The sequence below is a fragment of the Aythya ferina genome, assembly GCF_964211825.1.
Source record: "Aythya ferina genome assembly, chromosome: 9".
Classification (NCBI taxonomy): domain Eukaryota; kingdom Metazoa; phylum Chordata; class Aves; order Anseriformes; family Anatidae; genus Aythya; species Aythya ferina.
The window spans coordinates 10,013,868-10,031,457 of record NC_140305.1 but is presented as its reverse complement, the minus strand read 5'-3'; the positions used below and the strand labels follow the sequence as shown (position 1 = coordinate 10,031,457).

General features: G+C 45.3%; 1 protein-coding gene and 1 long non-coding RNA gene across 15 annotated transcripts in view; one reads left to right on the top strand and one right to left on the bottom strand.

Moving 5' to 3' along the window:
- Positions 1 to 12,475, bottom strand: part of LOC311441553 — a 76,935-nt gene extending 64,460 nt beyond the window's left edge. For 8 of the 13 annotated variants that reach the window (XR_014696034.1, XR_014696035.1, XR_014696036.1 and 5 more), the window contains exons 1-5: positions 12,437 to 12,475; positions 12,217 to 12,292; positions 11,257 to 11,289; positions 9,605 to 9,690; positions 4,835 to 4,994 (exon numbers count right to left, since the gene is read on the bottom strand). This is a non-coding gene — a long non-coding RNA (uncharacterized lncRNA). Of the gene's footprint in view, positions 1 to 4,834; positions 4,995 to 6,999; positions 7,095 to 7,194; positions 7,435 to 9,604; positions 9,691 to 11,256; positions 11,290 to 12,216; positions 12,293 to 12,380 lie in introns of all 13 variants that reach the window. The other 5 variants (XR_014696032.1, XR_014696033.1, XR_014696043.1 and 2 more) reach the window with 5 other exon arrangements.
- LOC311441549 (G-protein coupled receptor 55-like) lies at positions 9,665 to 14,477 on the top strand. Of its 2 annotated transcripts, none has more exons than XM_084529809.1 (2): positions 9,665 to 11,213; positions 13,307 to 14,477. In XM_084529809.1, exon 2 carries the CDS (start codon positions 13,308 to 13,310, stop codon positions 14,277 to 14,279), a length of 972 nt encoding a protein of 323 aa, XP_084385935.1. In that variant the 5' UTR covers positions 9,665 to 11,213; position 13,307; the 3' UTR covers positions 14,280 to 14,477. The 2 variants fall into 2 exon arrangements, with proteins under 2 accessions (XP_084385935.1, XP_084385934.1); XM_084529808.1 differs by lacking the exon at positions 9,665 to 11,213 and adding an exon at positions 12,612 to 12,740.
- Positions 14,478 to 17,590: the final 3,113 nt, after the last annotated feature.

Genomic DNA, 17,590 nt, shown 5'->3' with positions numbered 1-17,590 from the left:
CCCGCAGCTGTCCTCTGCCATTTTCCATCTGGCATTGCCCATTCGGGGACTCGCCTGTCCATAGGGCTCTTTCCTCAGATTTTATGTTTGCTTGAAAGCCACAGCTGGGACTCTAGAAAGAATCTGACCCAGATTTTCCTCAGTGTTCAGAAAAGGCTGATTTTTCCTGTATATTGGAAAGTCTGGGACAGAGTCACCTTTCTTCTTGTTTCTGTGAATCAGGAGACTTGAAAGTCCGTGTGTGTCTGGGGGTGGAGAATGTGGTGATCAGTAAAAAGTAGAGAACTGGGGGTAGCGAAATGAGTGGCACGCAACATGAAAACAATGTGAAAAATCTGTCTGGGCTTCCTTCTTGCCGGGAGGTTGTGTGCAGTACCCAGACCCCTCTCAATCGCTCTCAAGCACCTTCAGCAGCATGCCACAGCCCAGATGCCCCGTGCACCTTGGGGCAGCATGAGCTGGAGAACAGACAGACAATGGAAAACAGACGGACATGGCAATATTTGCCATGAAAGCACCTTAAAACACAGCCCTTCATCACAGACAGATTTCTGAAGAGGAGCTCGCTCATTCCCAAGTTTGCTCCACCAGGAGGAAGGTGCAAAGTGGCAACATTCGGGTTCACGCAGGGGGGCTGTCTGCTCTCCCTGCCCTTTCCTGGGGCAGTGCTGGGTGTCAGGAGCCTCTACAAGCTGGAGCGGGGCTGGGGAGGCACTGCCTGCGTGCCTGCAGGCTGCTGCAGCCAGAAAGGGCTTGTCCACACAAGGCAGCTGCGAAAACTCAGCTGAATGCAAGACGCAAGCCAGCTCTCAGCACTTTGCAGTTCCAGTATGTACAGAAAGAAGACTCATGGTATAGCTAGCACCAAATTAACAAATACAAAGAGGTTTACAACAGCACCGCGTACCTGTGTTTATTTTTTCCTTGCTTCTTGCTTATTTGCTGTTAGGAGCAGGCTGTAAATTTCTGTTCTCCTGAGCAGCAGCTCCCTTTGCCAGCAGTCCTCTTGGACCCTGGCCTGGAAAGTGCTCTGGAGGAGAAAGAACAGTGGTAACCCACTGTTATGTAGTGTATCCATGTGTTTCTAGGGGAATTACACTTAAACTAACATGTACTGGTTCTCCTCCAAATGTGCATCTCCTCCTCAATTCAGAATCATAAGCAGGAGTTTTCCTACATAGAAGTGGTCAATATTTCTTAGTTTGATAAACAGGTTAAAAGAAGAAGAAAGCAAGCACAAATAATTGATTTAGGATCATTATTCTTTTTCCTACTGTAGAGAAACAAATTTTTATCTTGACCAAAACGTCACCAGACTTCAGTTTTAGAAGCTTGGACTCATCTTGATCTCAAGTTTGATCTAATGTACTTTTCACAAGTTTGTGAGAACAGAATGGAAGAAACAATATTTTGGGTGCTGGAACAATTTACTCAGAACAACCAGAAGCCAACACTGCAGAAGCTGAATGAGGGTAAGAGGATTAAAATAATTTTTTAAAATCCTGTAGTTAATTAAATTATATTAATATATATATGTATTCTAACACTTCCCCCCCTCCCTTAATTCAGATCACAAGCCTGACTGCTAACTAAGCATCAAAGCTACAGCCCTAGTTACTTTTGCATCAGTGGTTGTGGCTTTTTACAAAGAAATGTTCAATACCAGAGAAATTTTATGCTAAAATGTTTAAATACTTGTCTTAAAACTGCTTACCAGGAAAACAACAGGAAAAGGATGTGGCCTGATAAATGTTAGTAACAGCTTCATCAGGGTTGTATTTATTCATATGAATTTGATTTCACTAAGAATTAATGAGTATGAAAAGTCTTAATGGTACCATACAAAGGTACAACATCAGCAGTTAAATGAATATTTTAATTCAGGAGGACTAGAAATTAGTATAGTTAGGTTGGAAGGGACCTACAAAGATCATCAAGTTGGATTTGGTGATCTCAGAGGTCTTTTCCAACCTACATGATTTCCTGAATCTATGAGTCCAACTGCCTCGTCAGATCTTTTTAAACTCATGGCAAGTGCTCTTTGATGAAAGCCCTTTAAACCTTTCTCTGAAGGCACAGGAAAAACAAAACAGAAAAAAGGCACGGAGAGGTGCAGGCTCCCTCCAACACCCCAGCCCTCTGAGGCAAGCAGGAGATGACCCGAGGAAAGAAGAAAAGGGAGATGCCATGAGGGAGAGGTTCAATCATTTCCTTTGATTGAAACTCGAGCTGTGGTGCTGTGCAGATCCCCTTCCATAGGGGCTACATATCTAACTGTGCACACACACAACAATATACAACTACACAGAGGTATACAGGCTACCTCAAAGTCCAGGTGACGTGAACTTCGTGCCACCTGTAGCGAGGAGAGATAGAAACACATAGAGAAGGGACATAAGGTCAGAAAATCACCCACAATTTCAGCTGACTCCTGTGAAGTTGTTATAATGAAAATTCATACAGTCAGCTTTCTTTTTTTTTTTTTTTTCCCCAATCTTTGGATACCTACTGACATGAGTAAATGAATCATGAACAATGGAAAGGTAGATCCAAGGCAAAGCTGAACTAAAGGGGCAAAATTTGGGTGATGAAATGCCTACTCAGCTTGCCTAGGGCTAATGAGACCCAGGGCAACAGAATGGATGCTCAGCTGTGCCGGCGTGCCCTGTCCTTACAATCTGGTATATGTGCCACACTATGAACATGAAGAGGTGAAAGGCCATCAGACCCCTTACCTCCCTCCTTCCTCTCCTTCCCAATGTGTCCTGTCATTTCCTATAAGCACACACAGACAGACAGACAACAAGAAGATCCATCACTCCTGTCTGCTTCAGTCTCCAGCAGTCCTAAGAAGTCTGTCTTACAGAGAAGAAATAAATCAAAAAGCCCCAAATTTTGCTCTTCTGAATAATTAGGAGTACCAAAAAGCATAACAAATATCCGCCTAAGCAATAACATGGGAAGTCTTTACTTAGAAATGTGACAGAAATCAACCATTTCAATAGTATAAAAATGAAACATCTATTAAATTGCATTGTTCATGTCTCAAAGCCAAGAGCTTAGTGGGATTCAATGGCATAATACAACATGGTGAAGCAATGGGTACTGGGAAGAACTGCTTCCCTTAAAAGTGGTTATTGCTTGAGACTTTTCACTCCCCTGCAGTACAGGGGGCTTAGATGGTTAAACACACCACTTGCTGAATGCTTTTCTGGACATATTGTTAAGCCTGCCAGTTTCTTGCAGTTCAAGAAATGCTTTTCTAAGGATAACGTGATACAAAACAGTTCTGTCTCTATTGCCTCACCAACATTAAACCTCACAAGTTTCTCATTTTATAGGTAAACCAACATCAAGCAACATTCACGCTGCCAAACCATGGGGCCACTGTTTGGCCAGCTGCTTTTTCAGGCATTTTTGTCTCCTGCTTTGCTTTACCACACAGCTCCACAAGTACTTGTGCCAGCCAGCAAGTCAGGAACAAGCCAGCGACCGCTGCTCAAAATGCCTCACCAAGTCCTGGCCAACACATGCCATCGGGGTCTCAGCTCCTATCCCCAGTGTCCTGCAGAACAGACCCTCTCTGCCCTGTCCCTCCCCATCAGTCTCTGCAAGCTAGGGGAAGATGCCCATGAGATCATTAATCAATGGCTTTTAAAGGCTTTTGTGTTCAAAGTAGGGCTGGAACTTCAGAGTTCCCTTTCTGAGCCCAAATGTAGTTACCGCTCTGCAGCTGTTTTGAGAAAAGACAGCAGCTCAGAAGCCAGCCCTTGAAAAGGTACCTGAATCCTAACACAAAATGGCACCGATGACAAGAGACACAAAACCAACGACAAGAAGGGACTCAAAGCTATCAGAAGTCTTCCAGTCTTCCTCTTCCTTTGCTTTTCATCTGAACATGACTGGGATGAGGGAATGGACTTCCCTCCACATAACCTTCTTACTGTTAGCAACCAGAGCTTTAAAAAAAAAAAAAAATACCGTGCAGCACATAAAAAAAAACCCCACCACTTAAAAAATATCACATCAAAGGTAAGAAAATTAGAAATGTGTGAAAAGGAAACAAAAATGCGTGGACTATTTCAGACAATTTTCTGTGATTCAGAAACATGTGGGATGCCACATGCATTTTCACATAGGGGAAAGCAAGTGTTTAACACCACTGCTTAACCGTAGTCTAAAAACCATCAGCAGCACTGCAGTAGGCTTTAGCGTAACCAGACAGGTGTTTTGGTGCTTGTGTGTGTCGTGAGAAACTTTGCTGGTTAGGCACAGCACAAAAAGAAAAAAAAAATAGAAAAGAAAAGAAATAAAACCTTCTACTAAATGCACAAGAGATTCTTAGTCAAAGAAAGCAAATATTTCAAATTACAAATTCTCCAAGCTAGAGCGTTTTAAAGGGAGTAATAATGGAAAAAGGAATGATGAATTATGATTGTTCAGAAAATTTCCATATCAGGTAACTAAACAGTAAGTGTTTCTGCACAAACATCAAGCCATCAACACCCCTACAATAGTGCAGGACCTGCTTGAAGGACACCAGTTCCTGAGTTCAGCTAGGGAAAAAAAGAGGGAAAGAAAGAAATTCTTCTCTTAATCCTTGCTGAAATCTGCATGCAGTGTAACTGCAAATGGATCTTCTTTATGCTTTTAACACCTATACACAGTCACTCTCTAAATAAAATGTTCTTGAAGTTAAATAAACAGATTGAAAAAATCGAATGAAGAGAACACTGAATATGGAAGATGACATGAAATACATGTTGCCTTTTTCTTCATTATTTCATTTTGCATGTTGATACACAGCTTAAACACAGTTAAGAAATGCACTTACCAGCTGAGAACAGTTAATTCTCCATATGAAAGGGCAGGTGCACCAATCATTTCTGAAGACTGCAGGACTTCCCGAAGGAGTGTGAACATCCAGGCATGATTGAGGCAGTGCTGTCTCTGCTGGGCTGCAGACATGGAGACAGTCCCTGGGTAGGAACTACCTAAAAATAGAGTTGGCCTCTGTGAGAATCTATTTGGATTTGGGAAACTGCACTCCACTGCAGATGTTTTATATCACCTTTGGAAAGTCCTTTTGTCTCTCTCTTTGCTTCAATTTCCTATGTGTAAAACCGAAAAGATAACAGACCCTACCACTGTCACCAAGATGAATAACACCAGAACAGTTATATTTAGGAGAGGATGGAAACCCCCAGACTTGAGGGCCTGACCATGCAAGTCCACCACGGTGCACTGCAATGTGCTGTGCAGACACCCTAAAATTGGCCTGGTTCGGCACAATGAACACCACAACAGCACAGCGCTTGGCAGAGGCAACGTTTGATCAACAAGTTATAAGGTTAGCAAAGCACCAAACTGACAGGTCCAGACTAGAAGACAGTGAATTTTATTAACGGCCAAATCCTCTGTGCACTGTAACTCTGGTGATAGCAAAGAAGCTAAATCCAAGGAGTACTTCAAGATAGTACAAACGTGTGCCTTGCTGCTGGCCTGTTAAGTTCGTAGTATGCCACAACCTGACATTTAGCACAATAGCAGCACACACAGCTTGGATAATGAAATAATACAGCTTTTTAAAAAAAGAATGAAACTTTTTTTTTTTTTTTTTTTTTTAAACTGTATCATCTTGTTGTAAAAATATTTTCCTTGAGGATTGTTTTCAACGTAAATTCAGGGAAAAGTGGTGTTGCCAAATTCTGACTGCTGTGACTGCATCTCTAATTCATCTTTTCATGTTAGTTATTCAACAAAATTCACTTGGACACTTGCTGTCCTGCAGTTTCTGCCACCTTAGGAAGACCAGAAACCACAGTTCAGCTGGCAACCTACCTACTTTTAGTGTCAGTTCTAACATACAAACTACCTCTACTAAATGCTGGAAAAATTAAGTGGTAGTATCATAGGCTGAGGCTGCTTTTTGTTTGTTTTTAAGAATTGTTCATGTTGTTAGGTAACACAATTTATAGTTATCTAACTGCTTTCCTAAAATACTAAAGAAATTATTATATATACATGTATATATATTTTTTCAACGTTGAAATGCTAGCTTTGTCTGCTAAATAGACACAAATTAAATGCACAGCATGGATCTAAAAGACCTCAGCAGAAAAACACTGTGGGAACTGGGAAGAAGAAAGTCACCAGTGGAACCTGACTGAGGGAGCCTTTATGACCACCCTTTCCTTATTTTTTAAGCTGCTTACTGCTGGAAGTACTGTCAGCAGTAGGATCCCAGTTTCTTACATTCTTCCCCTAAATATCCACGGCTGCTGGCTTCAGCCAAAGACAGGATGCCCTCTAAGAAGTATTTTTTCTCTTGCCTAAAGGCCTTCTCTTGCCTTTTTCTCTTTAGCCAGGGGAGTTTTAGGTTAGATGTTAGGAAGAACTTCTTTACTGAAAGGGTTGTGAGGCATTGGAACAGGCTGCCCAGGGAAGTGGTGGAGTCACCATCCCTGGAGGTCTTTAAAAGACGTTTAGATGTAGAGCTTAGGGATATGGTTTAGTGGGGACTGCTAGCGTTAGGTCAGAGGTTGGACTAGGTGATCTTGAGGTCTCTTCCAACCTAGAAATTCTGTGATTCTGTGATTCTGTAAAATGACTCTTAGGTTCTGTCTCAGTTAACTATTTTCTCACAATGACTTTCAATGACCTTCAGGCTGCAGTAACAATTTCTCACACACCACACACACACATTGTGCTATTTCACAGGCCCCAGAAATGAGGCGTGGAAAAGTGACCTTTCCCATTGAGAACAAATGACATGTGGGGGCTGACCAAGACTCTCCCAGTCAACGCACGCTGGGCACCGGGAGGACGCAGTCCCTTGCTAATACGAGCAGCTCAGCTGGCTCAAAATGTGTGCAGGCACCTTTTGGAAAGGATGCTCATTACGCAGCTGCCTTCCTACAGTGGTATGTGAACTTTGGATCTGTGAAAAAAACAAAGTGAAATCATCTTGATCATCTTCAGTAACAGAGTTTTTCCTACCTTGCAAAATTACGGCTGAAACCTGGCCTTTGTCAGGCCAGGGGCAGGAGTTTTATGAGTTGGAGGTTTGTATGATGTGCTGGGAAATAGTTGAGCTATGAAAAAAAGTGCTGTTTCAGGACTTTCAAAGGTACATATGACTTGAAGACAAATGTAGCTAATGGTTTGAGCAGAAAAAAAATAATAGCAAATTACCTTTGAAGTGTCAAAATGACTCAGTCATTAGGCTGGGAAGAGGCGCAGTCCATGCTGTGGTGTGCAGGGCCCTCAGCTGGGGTGTGCCAGCACTGCTTGGGTGCCCGCTCTGCCGAGCAGGAGAGCACCCAAAGGTGCAAAAGCAGCATCAGGACAGGCAGACCTCCGCCACGCTGGCACCAGCTGGTGCTGCAGCTGCAGAGCTGGCAGAACAAGCACATAGCGGAACTCCTGAGCTGCCTAGGTGTTTCATCAGAACAAAGAAGACCGAGGAAAAACGTTTATTTTCCTTTCAGTTCATTCAGATTCCACTGGTCTCAAGTCTCACCAGTCTCAGAGCACTGAGGCAGAAAAAAACCCTCCTAGTGTCACGTCCTTGGGAGTCCCACGGGCGCATTCCCAGCTGGTATCTCTGCTGAAATCGAGCCACCCATCCCAACAAACACTAGATCACCTCACAACTAAACATGCCAGAGCTCAGAGAGATCAGCTCAGCTGCTCTCCCAGGCAGCAGGTTCAGCTCCTCCACCATCAAAGGACCCACCTCATGGAGACACTCGTGGTCCTGCTGCACAGCTGGTTTGCAGGGTCCCCTGTAGGCTGGCAAGGAGGCCAGCAGGTCAGACCTCTGTAAGCACAGCAGCTTTCTGCCCTCACCAGCCACCGGTGGGCAACACTTAGGGTCACCTCTTCCACAGGAAAGCTCCATTTCCTCTGTTTCTATGCTCCTGCCCTCTCTGCTCACCACCAAGGGCCGAGCATTTGGCTCTCCCCGTGCTCTTCACTCTCGGGCCATGCACAGTGTGGGCAGTGGAGCAAACACTGAGGTTGGTGAATGCGGAGAGCCCAGTGCTTGGCTGGTGGGGGCAGTTGTGAGATGCTGAGCCATGGGATGAACTGTTCCTCCTTGTGGTCAAACACAGGTGGAGGCTGAGACAGCACAGGAGTGAAGCCACGTTTCTAATTCCCCCTGAAACCACGAGAGGGAGCAGCTCAATAACAAATGGCTCTGCACAGACAGCTTGCAGGGAACGGTGCATTTCCTCCCAGCCCTGGCTCGCCCGGAGGTTTCAGGCACTCCCGGAGGGATGCAGTGGCCCGAGGTCAGGATGTGGCCCGTGTCTCAGGACGGGCAGGAACAAATTCCCAAAGCCTCCTGGTCCCAGGTGGGATGGAGGGAGAGGTTGTTGTTCCTGGGTGCCACCCACCAAGGGCTCACGGCAGGACCAAGGAAGTCAGGCGTGCTGTCAGCCCCTCGTGGCAATCCTAGCCACACACTCTCTTTGCAGTAGAAGCTTCCCCAGGACCATCCCAAGGCTCTGCACATCGCTCTGTTGTGGCCTCTGCCCACCAGCCTGCTGCTGTTCCCTCCTGGCTGGCTCCTGAAGCTGCCTCCCCAGCAGAGCCCTTCCAATGAACAAAAAATCCAGGGGCCTGGGGATGTGGAGGTGAATGAAACTGAAAATTGGAAAAGATGTTGGAGAGCGTCTGAGGGAAATCAAGGAGGAAAGCACAGGGACCACAGCAGTGGATCCTCTCTTCCCTCAAGCAGCACAATTATTTTTCTCACTGGTTAGACTCTGCTTTGAGTCAACAGAAAAACGCCACGTTTCCACTGCACAACCCTGTGCTGTGCAACTGGTACTGATTTGGCTCCCAGACTGGAAGCATCTCAGCAGCTCCAGCGCCACCCTGACATCCTCCCTGACAGCCAGGACCACCGGCTGAAGACTCAAGACCACGGCCATGCTGCCTGCGGTGCCGTCCGGTGCCTGAGGCCAGCAGCACCTCGGGATGGCTGGCACAGCTCCACACTGCAAGGGGCAAGCTGGCCCCAAGGGCGAGCACTGGGAACCAGCAGGGCTTCACCAGAGCCACCTGCACGGGCTGAAGGGGAGAGGTGTGAGTGGAATCCGTGGAAATAGGGCAAAGTCCTCACAAGGCAAGTCAAAAACGCTTGTGAAATGACTCCTTCTTCAGGAGAAAGGCACAAGGTGGCACATTCAGCATCAGGTGGTGCTTTGCTCACCAGTGGTGTCATCAGTGACATGCAAAGAGGCGCCAAGAACAGCGTTTGCAGGGTGCAGCCCTCGTCTCCCCACCATGCAGCAAACCAGGCTGCAAGAAGGGAGTTGGCGCACTCGGTCTTGAGGTCCTACCGAAGAGTCACAGCCCACGAGCACAGAGGAGGGCCCATGCTGAGAAAGGAAGGTACCTTGCCTGCCCACAGCTTCCTCAGCCCCGCATCACAAGTTAAGTTTTTCATCAACAGCCTGAGAGTCCTTCGTGGACTATCCCAACCTTTCTGTACATTACTCACACTATTTCGTTTCCCCCTTAACACCAACCCTCAGCGTCACTTTTTTCTACTCTCAGTTTTGAAGGGAGAAAGGGAGAGGAGCCTTCATACCTCGTCCATGTGCATCAGTACCACTCGCATGCTGTCCTGGCCACTATGTCTCAGAATCCTCCCTTGAAAGCTTCCCAGGATGTTCGCTGGAGAGAAGAGAGGAGGGAAAAAAGAAAAAAGAAGAAGAAAAAAAAAAAAAAAGCATCCTGGCCCTTGATACTGGCTGGATTGTGGTGTGCCAAGAACAACTGTGGCATTGCTGCTTCCTCATCCTCCCCTTTCCAAAGCAGCTTTCTCCAAACATGCAGCCACACAAGGCTTTTGGCCAAGCATACGTGCTTCTGGGCAGCCTCTGGTCAGGCAAGCAGCACTTAGGTAGCATGAGAATATATGTATCAAAGGGAATATGAGAGAGAACAGAAAACCTCAAGTACGTGAGGGGAAATCCATGCGACGGGGGCGAAGAGAACACACTCTACAAGCACTGGTGGCCATAAGGACTGGCATCTGCACACACAGGACAAGGACAGGAGCACGACCTGGTCTGTGACGGCCAGGCTCCCGTCCCATGCTCCCAGCAAGGCTGCCTCAGGCCATTGATGCCTCCTCAGGGTCGTGGTGTCTGCCTGTGGGTTCTTTTTAAATATCCAAAATGCAGCGTTACAAGACCACAGTAGGATTAATAGAAGTGAAACCCAGTTGAGGACAAGATAAGTTACTTTTCACCACCGCCCCCCTCCCCTCCCTCCTCCTCTTTTTTTTCTTTTTTTTTTAAACCTTGAGTCATATCAACTAAAATACCATGCAGAAACCCCAAGGTACTATTTTTTTTCCCCTCTTCTCCAGAAGATGCACAGTTTTTTTCAGCCAAGACAATCCTTAGTTTTGATATTTAAGGGATAGGCAGAAGACCAAGCAAAATTACCCCTTTAGCCCTTCTTTCCATCTTTGGTAAGATTGCAAAAATACATACAACAGGCAAAAAAAAAAAATAAACCTTTTTCCTGTTGCCTCTGAACAAAAGCAGCACCTGACACTCTCCGTAGGTACATTCCCTGCTATCAGTATAAATAGATTTAAGAGTAAATGTTTGGGTTTTTTTCTTCTTCTTCTTCTTAAACACCAATTGAAAATGAACATATCAAATCACCACTGAAATCGACAATCTTTTTCCATTCCGGTATTGTGAAAAGTAAGAGAAATTGACAGCGATAGCTCAGGGCTCAGCTTAAAGCACAAACATTTTAACAGCTAACACTACTCACAGATGTTACACATAACACATAAAATCCTGTTTGTAAAAAAAAGAATCACAAAGGTCTGCAGGGCCAGAATTCCTTTCTCTGTTACCAGAAACTGTTCTGAATGGGTGACTCACGGAGACGCGAGCCCCGCAGAGCATTCTGTTTACATCCTTAAATGAGCTGTGTGTGACACACTGCGTACACAGCACATCCGTGCAGTCAGCGTGGGGAAACCATTGCTGTAACGGAAGCGTGATGACATGAAAAGCAGCAGCTCGTCACGCTTTCTAACATCAGCACTGAATGTCATTTTGCATGCAGCTCACTCCACAGCCTTCAAAGAACACATGAGACTCAAGCACACTACAAGCCAAGAAGGAGAAAAAGTCCCGGAACTGTGCTACAGTGCTACAGAAAGCCCAAAGGTAAGATGACCAGAGATAGTATTTCACTGTAGGGAAACCTTACCTCATAAGCTTTCTTTTCTTCTTGCTACAAGATCTGGAAATTAAATATTTTACATAATTTGGTTTCCTTATAGCGTATTGACTTTTTTTTTTTTTTTTTTTTTTTTTTTTAAGAATGAACAGAGCTATCCATTTTCTTCTTTTGTTTAGAAACCAACATGATAGACTATGAAATGCTTTTTTATCATAACTAAATTTTTCTTAAGTAAAAACCTTGGTAGGAAGCTGAAATAAAAGGAATGAAGGAAAAAAAGGACTAATGAAATCTCCTACAGGGGCAATGAAGGGACCCCACCTGAATCTGAAGGCTCAGTGACCCAGCACAGCTCCCAGTGAAACCCCAAGCCTCAGGGCTGCAGGAGGGCTGAACATCTCTGGGGATGCTTCTCCCTTCCAGCCACTCAGATGCCCCCAGGCGCAGGCTTTCCTGTACTTTTTTATTTGGCCAAGGGATTTTCTTCATTTCCCCTCAAACTTACCTCAGTCCCTTACAGACGGCGGCAGAGCAGGCGCAACTGATGGGGCTGCTGCCCCTCTGAGCCATGTCCCCCCATGCTTTATGGGCAGTGGTGCCCTGCCATGAAGGGGGCCACGGAGAGCTTTACACAGCCAGCAGCACTGCCAGCTGGGGCTGCACACCTGGGCAGGCAGCCTGAATAAACCCTGCGCCTGCTGCAGCAACACACAGCCTGCAGACCCCTGCGTCTGACCCCAGCAGAGGTGTGCTTTCCTGCAGCCCTACCAGCAGCCTGTTCTCCTCATCAGGCTGGGTTTCTGGCACTGGTTTTCTCATTTCTGTAGCATAAACTAGCAAGCTTACAGAATCATATACTTGGCATCGGTGTGTCCTCAAGGAGCAAACTGCCAACCTCCTCTTGCTTTCTAATTGCTAGTTTTTATCCAAGAACTACATTTTCCCTATGCTGATCTTTCTCCCAAAGCAGAGCACAGGAGAGCTTACCTCTGAAATATCAAGGAAGTGACTTGATCTGCAGAACAGGAGCTTTTACTGCACAGCTGATGACAGGTTTCCTAATCTGAAATTAAAAAAAAAAAAAAAAACATCAAAATCAGTAACTCCTGTAGGAAAGGCACCAGGTCAAAGTAATAACAGCTATGGAGCACCTGATGAAGGTGATTTCTGAGCACTAGCAGAAAGATCTTTAAAAGGATTTATTTACAGGTTACACTTGCTGTGAGAGAAATGGCTAACAAAGAACTGGGTATCCCCTTGTATTTGCATTTGTAAGTGACTCTAGCTGAGACCAGGACTGCAGAAACCAATGAGAGCCTTCGTGGTCCTTATCAGCAGAATCTGAGGGCAGGATCAAACCAGCACCCTTCCTCTAAAAGAGAAAATTATTTTGTGACCCCTGCTCAGCTGTGTCTACCTCAACATTTTTAGTCCCCTCTTTGTGGAGGAGGGAAAATCTCTGCACTTTTGCTGCCACCTCTATTTCAGCAGACAGCAGTTTATCAGCTGTGGTAAGTCTGGCTGACTTAAGCAAATGCTTGGGTTCTTAAGGCTCATTTTTCTTCTGAAGACTTAACCTCTGCAGGTTAGCTATAACTGTTCGAGTTCTTCACATTAATAAATACAAGGAACCCTTGTGCTCTCGGCTCCCCAGGGTCTCTTGTGATAGCTTGATCCCAGAAACCTGATGTGGCTAATTGCCTCCATTTCTTTAGTCCATGTAATCCTGAAAGGAGGGGCTGGTGCCCTGTGTTTGCACAGGGATCTCACCGTTCCGTGGGGATGGTGCAGACACTTCCATACTCTGCCTACCCTGGTTCAGGGTAGTGGGTGGTAGTGCAAGCAGGGCTTGGACCCCAAGAAGCCTTGCTTCTCCTTGAGCTACAACCTTGCTCTAAGATCCCTTGGGCACAGTAACTCCACGTTACTGGGAGCTGCAATTCAGCACGCACCAGCCCGAGATGAAAAAAGCATCTCCAGGTCTGTGGACACCTACAGACCTCACCGGCCTTTGTACCAGGTCTTAAATGTGATCTTCATTCTTCCTCGTGGTGAAGGTGACTTTCTTCTCTTGCAGTATGCCTGGAGATATGGATTACAACAGTACCAACAACATCAGCCCCGAAGTAGAACTGTTCCAGCTGATCATGTACACTCCCACGTTTACCCTGGGATTGCTGTTCAACGTGATGGCATTGTCGTTCCTGTTTTTTAAGGCTAAGAAGCTGTCAGAAGCTACAGTCTACATGATAGCCCTCATCTTCCTGGATACTTTGCTGCTGTTCACTCTTCCATTTAAAATCATTTCCTATCACAATCCAAACACGTGGAAACTGGGGTCTGTGTTTTGCTCCATCTTGGAGAGTCTTTACTTTGTAAACATGTATGGCAGCATCCTCATCTCCCTCTGCATCTGCATAGATCGCTACATTGCTATCGGGCACCCTTTCATAGCTCCCACCCTGCGATCCACCAAGAAAGCTGCTGTGGTCTGCGCTGTCATCTGCCTGGGGGTCTCAGCTGGAACTGTCTCTACTTTCCAACTGCATGAAGAGGGCCACAACATCTCATCCTGCTTCCACAACTTCTCCAAAAGCACATGGGAAAACACAGCCCTGTTCAGCGCCCTGCAGATCACCTTCTTTGGCAGCATGACAGCCATGGCCTTCTGCACCGTTCAGATCGTCAGGTGTCTGAGAAAGCGCAGGAAACCAGACAACCCCCACACGTATGCCACCAGAGCAGAGAAGATAGTAGTGGCAAACTGCATCACGTTTTTGGTCTGTTTCACACCTTACCATGTGACATTCTTCCTGTACTTTTTGGTGAAGAATGGCATCATGCACATCGCTTCTCAGCCAAAGCTACGAGACATCCTTCAAATCACCCTTTGCTGGGCAAACCTGAACTGCTGTCTGGATGGGGTCTGTTATTATTTTGTTTTAAAGGAGTCCTTGGAAAGCCCGTTACAAAAGAGTGAAAGAACAGCCAGAAAAAACCTTGATCCACATGCTACATTTGGAGATGCTTTCATGAAAACAGGATCCTGAACTACTTATCTAAATTATTTAAATATCCAAATTTGAAAATATTTCACAAAAAAAAAAAAAAAAAAAAAAGAAAGAAAAAAAGAATGAACTCCGTTCCCATGAGGCTGATCCTAACTTATTTCCTTCCCATCCATAATGTTTTATGTTGGCATTTCTGGAAAACAGAAACGGATTTTTTCCCATAAACGGTTATGCATATCTCTTTGGATTTTATTCCTCTTTATTTGGGGTGGGGGGAAAAGTTGTCTTATACATGGTAGCATTTTTCACCCTCCCTGTCCACACCACACCTGTAACCCCCACAAGCCTTCAGTAACTACAGACTTGGGTTGCAAAGAAACAGATTTGGAGTTATGGCAAAAGGCTGCCGACTAAATTTTGTTGCCTCTCCTGCCCTGATCACATTGCTTACATTCACACACACACATGCATGCCAGTTTTAGATTTGCATGTTATTTTAAAAATGTGATTGTAACTCTAATCCAAAGGCAGTTTTAGGTTAACATGGGCACAGCAAGACCTCTGTGCCGTTCTTCCAATGGCTGACTTGCTGCACAAAGTGGAATCCTTTTTGTACAAACCCTGCCTCCACCACTTTGCACTTCTAATATTGCAATGACCCCAAGTACCAGGAAACCCAGATTTACAGACTATCCCAGTTCCAGATTTCCTCACCAGCTCCTCTCCTTGCAGACTTTTCACGTATTTGTTCCTTCCTGCTTGACTACAAAACTAGTTTCATGAACAGAGCCAAACCAAACAAGAGTATGCAATAAAAAGCCTGAGCCCAGCGTAGCAGCAAACACATGAATCTGAAGAAACAACCCCCACTTTGCTGGGGAGTAAGATAAGAGTAGCTCTGACCCCCAGAGCAGCAGCCTGCACCGTTGCACCCCAGGGAAAGCAACCTTTCAGACCTCAGAGGAAGCTAAGCACTACCACTTCCCAATCAAACAAGGCAATAAAAAATAATCCACTGGAAGTTGCCTCACACATCAGTCAGTTACTTCTTATCAGTGCTCACAGGTACCCAGATAAACCTAATGACAACATGCTCCCAGCCTGAGAGAGGCAGCTGCTAACGCTGCCCCTGGTGCTATTCCGGGAGCCAACGGCCCCCTTCCCAAGGGATGAGGATGATGACAACCAAAGCAATTAGTTTTCATACTCACATTGTGCTGGATCCTTGCAATATATCTTCTAGGCAGGGCTATTAATCCCAGCCTTAGAGCTGTCTTTTCTCTGTACGCTTGTGAGAAGGATTATGCACAAAGCGTGTGTTGATTTCTTCCCCGAGCTGGCAGCTTGGTATTGGGAGACCCCAGAGTATAGAAGTGGAATATTCTGAAGCTGATACATCTATGTGTGAGATTGCACCAAAGAAATCCAGTTGTTGAACAGAGAAACAAGAACCTGACATAAACATAAGCGCAAGCATCTTTTTGATGTTCGGCATGTAAGTCATGCTTCTGAGGGTGCATGTCCTCGTTATGTCCAAGTGCATGAAAATAAAACCAACCAGGATACTGCAGCAAGAAGTCTCTCTCCATAATATTTTCCACTTCCCTTGACTACCCCAGTAAATTCAGAAAATCTGGCTAGATTCTCTGCTAGCAGATACTGAATCCTTATCACCTTCTTGTTCATAACTTACCCCTCAACAAACTGCACTTCAATAGACACAAAGGTTTTACTACTGAAATTTCAGAGTCCTTTTAGAAGAAGAGTAAGCGCATAATAGAAGAAAATAGTGCTCAGAAATAGAAGAAAATCAGTGGGCTATGCCAAGAGGTCCTCCACTTTAACTGATAATGACTGAACACAAGAACAGAGATATTTTCAGCACCTCACAATGTAGAAAATGCCAAAGTATATGAGGAAACCAATTTCAATTGCATCTCTATAGCCTGAGGCATCTCTATTAGTTTTACTGACATTACTTTGGGCTTACACTGCTGTAACTGAGACTAAAATCTGACCTGTAGTTTTGTTTCCTCCGTTGATCAGCTTTCCCCCGGCCCCCCCCCCCCCCATTTCCTGCTATGCCTGCTCCTATTCATTTGTTGTTCTTGGTCCCACAGATCACAAAGTAACTTTAACAGTAATTTCACTTAAATTGCTGTGGACAACACAGATTAATATTGAATGCAGAAGTTTTTGGCTTCTTGGCTATCACCCTCGGCAATAACACGCTGCACAGAAGAGATTTTGACCAAATTAAGAATAGTTAAAACTGTATGGACAAGTTAAAAGTGCCTGTGGCATTTCTTCTTCTCCCAAGCCCCATCTTTTTCTTCTTCTCCCAAGCCCCATCCTATAAGTTTCTGTATTGATTTCTTCCCCCCTAAAATAAAGAGGAATGCAAGAGCTGTTGTCTCCCCACAACCAGTACAGAGCCAGCCACTGCCTGTCTGAGTTCCCTGCCTCTGCACATGACTCACGGTGCCCCTGCCAGCTCTGTGGAAGCACTGACTACCAGGGTAAGGTGACAACTTCCATTCAAGATTTCTGGGGGGGAATTACAGTTCTGCAAAGGCAACATTTTCCATTCTAGAGGTCTCAACTGGATCTTCCAGGCCTCTGAACAACCTCTTTCCATCTCAAATCAGGTATGCTCTGATCCTTTCCCTTTGCTATGGTGGATAGCTGTAACAGCTTATTCATCTGTAGAGCTTTATATCCAAATCATGACACTGGGTATCTGGTAAGAAATCTGCAGAGACTTCCATTTGCACCAGCAGGATATTGAAGACACACACTGCTAAGAAATAAAAGGAAAAAAATCTGAAAACCTGCAATCTAAAGCCATCACAGGCTTTCCAGAATACTGCTAATGATTTATCTGAGGGAAAAAGAGCGCAAAATCCAGGATTTGTTTGGAATTAATTCAACCCTAAGAACTGAGGATTTATTCCTAACATGTACAGTTCTTCGCCAAAAATCGTTAGTTTATTTAGCAAGAATGAGAGTGGGGAAGGGAGACCTGTTGCACAGTGTTTTTTATCCCCACTTGCACTTCACTCTGCGTTTGGATAGTGAAAGGGGAAGGGCTTAAAGCAGCACTGAAAGCATAGTGGGTCGCAGGATGGGCAGGTGAAGCTGCTCTGTTGAGGGACTTTGCCCAAATCCCTGGAATTCAAGCTAGAAGGAAGCACCTGGTAAGCTGGGATGAATCCTGCTGTGGATTGCCCAACATTTTGGGCCCACCTCGCCCGGCACCTCACGCCTCTTCCACCCGGCCATGGGGGTGACAGCTCCCACCCATCTCCTCTTATTTCAGTATGTGTCTTAATTGAAATAATTGCTTTCCT

Coding starts and splice junctions, on each gene's coding strand:
- LOC311441549 (XM_084529809.1), top strand. CDS start 13,308: ATGCCTGGAGATATGGATTACAACAGTACCAACAACATCAGCCCCGAA.